Source organism: Sinocyclocheilus rhinocerous, unplaced genomic scaffold (assembly GCF_001515625.1).
Source record: "Sinocyclocheilus rhinocerous isolate Xijiao unplaced genomic scaffold, SAMN03320098_v1.1 scaffold61, whole genome shotgun sequence".
Taxonomy (NCBI): domain Eukaryota; kingdom Metazoa; phylum Chordata; class Actinopteri; order Cypriniformes; family Cyprinidae; genus Sinocyclocheilus; species Sinocyclocheilus rhinocerous.
In genome coordinates, this window is record NW_015640445.1 from 637,515 (window position 1) to 645,682 (window position 8,168).

Genomic DNA, 8,168 nt, shown 5'->3' on the forward strand with positions numbered 1-8,168 from the left:
ATAAATAAGTCCATAAATCACTACAAAATAATATTATACTTCTCCTCAACAAGTCAAAAGATTTGAGTATCGTATCATATCTGTGCGTGAATAGTTGTTTAATTCTCAGAGTTAATGATTTGTTCAAATCCCTAATAGTAACTATAAGCAGCAGTAATAGTCGCACTAATGGACTGTAATACATTGTACTGTATGTACTTTTTAAAGAGACTTCAGGGGTCTTAAAAACGTTTTTCTCACAGCGCCAACTGACTCTCTTCAGACAAATGGGACAACATTCCTCCCATACCACCTCCCCTCTGTAATGTCGAATAAACACTAAGAATCCAGCATTTGTGGGCTGCAGGACGCTGTAACCCTGTTTTTAGTCAAATTTTCCAGAGTCACCCAGAGTCTTGCTACGACAAGTTAGATCATCAAAGGTATGCTGTTGAACAACTTGACTGTTTTAAATCTTCTGTCATCATCACGACACAAACGCTCCTGATTGAGAATGAACAATCCAGCAGCTGTTTGGGAGATTATGTCTTTCCTCTCACAAGAGTAGAGTAACGGTTGTGTTGTGTCAGATCACTGTTCAGTCTCTCTTTCATGAGAATGGCTTTGACATCCCGAGGCAGCGAGGCGAAGCGGCAGCTGCTCCTCTAAAAGAAATGCCACTGTCAGATTGGCGGTTTAGCTCTCTGCGGGCTCCCAGTCTGTTTGTCTCTGTATCGCCAGCCTCTCGTTTCAGTCTGGCTTCCCGTGCACATGCTAAGCCGATGAGCGATGTATGTAGAGGTTGTAGATTAATGACTGTGCAGGATGTATAGACATACTGCACAGGGCCTTTGTGTAGTCGAGGTGGCTTGATGGCATTTTTATTATTGTATACACTTAAACATTTTTTTTGTAAGATAGTAAAAGTTTTATTCACCAAGGATGCATTAAATTGATCAGAAGAGACAGTAAAGACATCTATAATATAATAGATTTCTATTTCAAATAGATGTTGTTCTTTTGAACTTCATAGAATCCTGTTTAAAGAGGGGTCCTATTATGCTTTTTCAACTCTAGTTAGTCTGTAATGTTGCTGTTTGAGCATAAAAAAAGATCTGCAAAGTTACAAAGCTCAAAGTCCACTTCAAAAGGAGATATTTTATTATTTTATACAACAGAAATCACTTTTCAAAAACTACAACGAACGACTCGTTTGGACTACAACGCATATTTTCCGGGATTTGTGATATCACAAATACCGACGAATGGGACGAGACCTGGTTGAGCTGCACTAGAGAAGGCAACGAGTGTTAACACTATGTCGGAGACACGCTAGCTTTCCCAAGGCAGACGAACTTAGAGTGGTTACAATCATCCGGGTTTAAATCGCGCTCAAATTGATTTGATTTTGACGCAATATTTACACTGAAGCTGGCAGGCGGCTATGGTAAGGGGCATGACATTTCCCGACCAGGCGCCGAGTGCTGCCAATCACAACACACACTGTCTCAGTTAACCAATCACAGCACACTTCGTATTTCAGAAGGCGGGCCTTCTTTTGATACAGGAACTATTTGAGCCGTTCATGCCAGACTGGGGAGAGAGGTGTTGTGATAATGTAAAATATGTGAAAAATAATGTGTTTTTCGAACAACCGAGTATGAGAGCCTGTTCTAGTACACCCCCAAAACAAAATCAAGACTTTGTAAAAGAGCATAATAGGACCCCTTTAATATTTTTTAAACCTGCTTAATATTTTTGTTTCCACACAAAAAATTGTTTTCAACATTGATGATATTAAGAAATATTTCTGAAGGATCATGTAGCACTGAAGACTGGAGTAATGTATGCTGAAAATTCAGCTTTAACATCACAGGAATAAAATAGATGTTAAAATATATTAAAATAGAAAACAGTTATTTTAATTGTAAAAAATATTACTTTTTTTCCCTTTTAAATACAAAGAAGAAACTATTAAGAATGTGCTTTTTGTACTATGCCATGCAATTACATTAAATTGGAAATTAGGCTTTCACGCTTCAAAATGGCACCATGAAAGTAGTCCACATGAATTGTGTGCTTTATTTCAAACATTTTGAAGTTATTTGATAGTGGAACAGATTAAATTTAAGTCCTTACTTGCTTAAAATTTGCCTCTTCAGTGAGCTTTATTTGTTGTTACCAGATCATTAAGTGAAAAAAAATGAGTGTGTTGTGAGCAATTAATTAGTATTGTTGTTAATTATAAATAAAAGAGCTGTAAAAATAGGTTTCCATTAATTGAAAATAAAAATGAAAAGCAAAGCTGACTAGAAGAAAAATATAAGAAAAATACTTAAACTTTAAAAAACCCTTTGAAATAAAAATATAAAAAAAATTATAAAATGGCAAAAGCACATAAAAAATGATTAAAACTTAAATGAAAATAAAAACTTAAATATAGGAATGAGAACTAATTCAAAATACTAATAAATAGTATATAAGTAATTCTAAAAAACATTGGTTATGTAAACTGGATAATCTGATTTATAGAAAAAATCTGACCCAAAAGAATGATTTTTTTTTTAACGAATCTGACATAATTTCTTCTCATGAAGGCAGACAAAGCAAATACTTCAGAGGACTTGAAAAGTGGCACTTTTATGATAATTGTATAGTTTACGAAGCTTTAAAGCTCTACTCTCCATGCCCATACTGCAGTAGCATTCGAAGTAGCTTGTTATTGTGCTATTTTTGTCTATATTTGTAGACAGATGCATAGAAACATTGTACTCACATTACACTTAATGTGTAGGAAGAGCTTCCGTGTCTTCTCTGTTTCAGATTAGATTAGATGGTTCAGATAGGTAGTTTAGATGTCAACACAAGAACATAGGAAATGGCCTTATACTGAGCAGACGAAAGACGAGGCCTAGACTGCAAATGAAAGATTTGACTTTATGCTGCAAATTGGGTTTTCCTCTTTAATTTGTGCTCTGTGATTCATAACCATTTTGAAGTAAGTAAAGGTATATGGCTGTTATTATCAGGAACCCTTCTGGAAATGTAGTTTATATTAAAAGAGGGGGTGTTTTAATGACAGTTTTATTAAAATCCTCATCCTCTACCTTGTTAGAGGTAGAAGATGTTACAAGATGATAAAATTCTCAAAATAAGATTTCAGCGTATGCTGCACTGTTTAGCACTGGCACTGAATCTAAAAACCCTGCACAACCTATGACGACAACAATTGGCTGCATGCAAAACACAAACATACAGCGCAAACAGTGTCTGATTCATGAATGAATGATGCTTTTAATGAATCATTTAAAAGACTCACAAGATTGGAAAAATTAATGTGCTCAAAATTAATGTCAAATTAATCACTGTTTACTTAAGATGTCAGGCCGGTTGTTGAATGACATCTGATTATTTGATTTAAATGGTACTTTAAAAATATAAAAATATTAAATATTACACTATGTATGTACTTGAGGGGAAAATAAATATTGGTTTCTGTATTTATTTATTAATTTTTCCCTTCTGGTGCATATTTTTCAGTGAGTAAGTGAAGTGTATTTTTTTTTTTTTTATTGACTTCTGGTTTTTGGGCTTTTTGTTTTTGCATGTCGACATTGGTACAGTAATGATGCTTATAATCATAAAAAGAGGATTGTTATGGTAAATTTGGTTTATTGTGTCTTGGAGGGCAAATTTAATTCAAATATTGAATCTATTGTGCCGTAGGCAGTTGCTATTGTTTATCAGAGCTTCTGATTAAATAATAGGTTATAGATGCATGACCATCCAATCCGATTATGTAATTTTCTGCCGCAGGTGGAGTGTTACGGGCCAGTGGATCAGCTGGTGGGTGTGGCTAAGCAGCACAAAGGGGTGGAGCTCCAGTCGTCTTTGCAGTCCCAGAATGGAGATGTTGAGAGGCATGAGAACAAATCGTGCCAAGGTCGCCACCCCACGCTGGACAAGAATGCTGTGGAAAACGGGCTCCCACGCCAATCAGGCTGTCGGGCCGAGTCGGCCTCTGATTCAAGCCTGAGCCCATCCCAGGACTCCGAGAAGTACGAAGAGGAGACACTGCCAACTCTGCCTCGCAAGAAACGAGGGAGACGGAAACTGGAGCGGCCGACTAAATGTGAGTTATGCTCAACCTTCCTTAGCATCATGTTTCACAGCTGTCAGCTCATTGAGCCACTCTTGGGCCCGAGGCCAAGAACGTGTCATCATGATGGTAAAAAAAAATGCAGTATTTAGTCACTAAACAAGTGGGATTGTAAAATGGTTTTGGAGGCTTTGCTGGTACTATTGACTTGAAGGACAAATAATTATTGTTAAATGAGTACATTAATATGTAAATCAGGGTAATTACGTTCCCCCAAAAAAATCAAATTTGCAAACAAAAGACACCAGCCTCCCACACCGTGTACAGAGCGATTTGGCAAGATTCTCTCTCCAGCAGCGTTTCATACAGGATTTTGTTTTCCCAATCGGGGCACCAACCACCCCTGCCACATATCCATATTTGTTTGGGTTAAGTTTCACTATGTATACAACATTAAGCTTTATTTTATTTTATTATTTTATTTTATTTTATTTATTTTTTATTTTTATTTTATTGAAACATAAGCAGTACAGAACTTCACTCACCACGGGAACTTTCAGTATTTTTTGGAGAAATACATAAGCATGCTTTAAAATAAATAAAAATTCAAAGGTTTCAATTAGTAATAGTACCGCAAAAGTTAACAAATGCGATTAAATTAATAGATTTTGTGCAATATTTATTTTTAATATTAATGTCAATTTGACATCATAACTGTTATATTCTGTTCTTTAGTATTTCTAAAAATTGATCAGAACCTTCAAACATGATTGAAAACGATCAGAGCGGCATGCTGAACCTAGTAATTACACATGTGACTATTATTATTTTTTTAATTAACATTATTTACCATTATTTTATATTACCTTTAACCTTTAGCATTGTTTATATTTAAATAATGTTTTTATTTTAACATTATTTTTTTGAAAGCATATCATTCATGTGTTAACTAGGAAAAGGTTTTGAGATGAACTACTAATGTTTGGTATTGCTTTAAAAAAGTATTCAGTGAGTATTCTCACTGATTCAGTCTGATCCAGAAAATCATTTGAATGATTCCTAAAAACAAATCAAGTGATTTGTTTGTGAATTAAACTGTTGCGCTATATGTTTGGTTTGTGTTCTGCTACAAAAGACAATGCAATAGAAAGCTGACCTCTCTCTCTCTTTCTATACTGTGGGGTCAGGTATTGACCTTGATGAGAGCAGTAAGTGAAGGCCGGGTAGACAGAGCCGTGTCTGTCCTGGCAGCCTGCCTTGATTGGGTGCAGTGCACAGAGACAGCAGGTCTGTGTTGTGGCCACTCTCTCAGTGGGGGCCGTGCCAGGTGCATGGCACAATGCCCAGGGCACTTACACACTGATCCTACATCAGTCTCCCTTAACCCACTTTATGGTGAAAGACGCCAACTTGTAGACCTATGTAAAATGGTATAAAGTCTAGACAGTCCATTTATAATGCTTTGGAAATCCAGTAAAATGTCATATAACAAATAATCAAAGTATGTGCTGTTTTCTAGCACTGCTAACAATTTTATTGTCACAGCGTGGGTCAGACAAAGACGAGGAGAGGTGGATCTGAGTGCAGTGCAATGTTTATTTACAAAAATAAGCTAAACACATGCATTTAGACAATAGCTGAAAATGTGAGCAATCTGAAGAAGAATTAAATACACAATACAATGAGGAGTACAACAAGGTACAGGTGGGAAAGTAATCAATAATCATGACAACCAGCTAGACACAGTGGTAACATAGAAAACAGGAACTAAACGCAGGCAGTAAGGACAAAAACAACAGAACAAACCCATGTCAAAATAAGAGTCCTTTACATATTGTATAAACTGTGATAGCTATAAAGGTGTAATTACACTGACTGATTCACTGGGGTCATCATGTTAAAGGGATGGATGGTTCACCCAAAAATTCTGTCATTAATTACCCACCCTCATGTCGCTCCAGACCTGTAAGACCTTCGTTCATCTTCTGAACACAAATTAAGATATTTTTGATGAAATCCGAGACCTTTCTGACCCTGCATAGACAGCAATGCAAGTGACACGTTCAAGGCCCAGAAAGATAGTAAGAACATCCTTAAAATAGTCCATGTGACATCAGCGGTTCAACCTTAAAGGGTTAGTTCACCCAAAAATGAAAATTAGCCCATAAATTACTCACCCTCAAGTCATCCTAGGTGTATATGACTTTCTTCTTTCAGACGAATCCAGTCAGAGTTATATTAAAAATGGTCTTTGATCTTTCAAGCTGTTTCATGGCACTCAGCGGGTGTTGCCTGCATCAGTCCAAAAGAAGTTAAATAAAAAGCGCCCATCCATTAAAAAAATGTCTCACACGGCTCCGGGGGTGAACAAAGGCCAATGCGCAGCGCTGACCTCAGAGGTCATCCACCCGGAACTGCTGCCGTGTACAACTGTTGGCGCAAGCTACATTAAAGTGATTATTACGTTTTGAATATGGATATTTTTCTTAAAATATCTTAATTTGTGTTCCGAAGATGAGCGAAGGTCTTACGGGTTTGGAGTGACATGAGGGTAATTAACCCTTTCACTGGTGAGTTTAAAATATTCTAGCTGACTCCCCAGAGTGAGTTTTTTTTAAGGCGACCTTTGTTTTAGAGCGTTTCCCTTTATTGTTTCCATGAAGATGCGTCATGCTTGTCACATGACACACCGCAGCCACGAAAACACTATATGACAGATGTATCACTTTTATTTAGTTTTTCCTTTTTTTATTCAAAATATTCACACACTTGCTTACCATGTCCTCAATATCTGATATTCCGATTCTTGTCGTTTAAAAAACTTTATAAATGATCTTGACCGTGATCTATAACGTGAGATGGGTGCCGCCATGTTCATTCGCGCTGTAGTTCAGAGAGTCCTGTCAGTCGGATTTACAGCACGTAAATTAATCAGTTTCTCCTGAAATACATGTAAGTAAGTGGCTGGTGAACTGGGAGAAGAATTTAGTGAACTTTATAGTTACTTACACTATGTGTATCTGATAAGAATAGAACACCGTGACAAATTACATTTCAATGGGTTGTTATTGCTGCTTCCATAGACATCCGTGTGTATTTTAGAAACTCAATGTATTGTTTTACTAGTACGTATGTGTATTTAAAGGCAGAGTGAGGGATTTTTCAAAAATGCTTTAAAAACTGATTCGGGCCGAATCGCAAAACAAACTTGTAGCCAATCAGCAATAAGGGGCGTGTCTACTCGTGATGTGGAGGAGAGCGCGTTCAGTGCATGGCCTAAACTAAACATTATGCGGTTAAAAACACTGCATAGTTGTGATTATATGACAAATGCAGAGCGTGTCTCAATGCCAGCAAAAAGCGCAAAAGCACAGTTTGAATTTGGCAGTTATGTGGCACTGAACAGTCTAAATCCCATATGTGGGACCTTACAGGCCCGTTCACACCTAGGACAATAACTATAAAGATAACGATAAAGAAATAGTTCTAAAAATCGTTCTCAATATTAAAGAATAGCAGAGTCCACACTACAGCTATAACGATAAAGGCAGAGAGAAACGATATCGTTGGAATCACTTTCAGAACGATTTTTTTCCAGCTGATGAACGATAAAAACATTGACACTCAATCAGAATCCATCCTGCTATAACAAGCTCGAGAATTTAAAGCGGCAGACGAGCGTGTGCATAGAATAAAGAATTTTTGGATGAACTATCCCTTTAAAGGCTGTTTTGCCCACACATGTCCCAAATGACACACTTGATGAGGGCTTGCGGGCTCAGGGACTGTCCCACAGGGTGTCACAGTTGTCATTTTAGGTTTCAGATGGGTGTTCACAAGCTCCACCTTTGTGGCCGATATTTGTCCTTGATGCAGCCTTTTGTCAGGCTCTCACTAGTGTGAACTTCACAGCAGACAATTATCCAGCAGTCCATGTGGCAAAGTGTAGAAGCTGAGGTGTAATAGTTATTAGTAAAAAATACAAAAGACTGAAAAAGTTAACAAATAAAACAAATAATATACATTTAATGCAGTATATGCAGAATATATATAAATTACATGTATGTATGTGTGTATGTTGTGTATGTGT

The 8,168-nt window shown here is 36.9% G+C and overlaps 1 protein-coding gene across 1 annotated transcript in view; it reads left to right on the forward strand.

The window, feature by feature from the left end:
* Nucleotides 1-8,168, forward strand: part of LOC107752744 (DNA (cytosine-5)-methyltransferase 3A-like) — a 64,898-nt gene that overhangs the window by 10,424 nt on the left and 46,306 nt on the right. Inside the window, exon 4 of the mRNA XM_016568773.1 lies at nt 3,796-4,111. Within this exon, the coding sequence (XP_016424259.1) occupies nt 3,796-4,111 (316 nt within the window). The remainder of the gene's footprint in view (nt 1-3,795; nt 4,112-8,168) is intronic.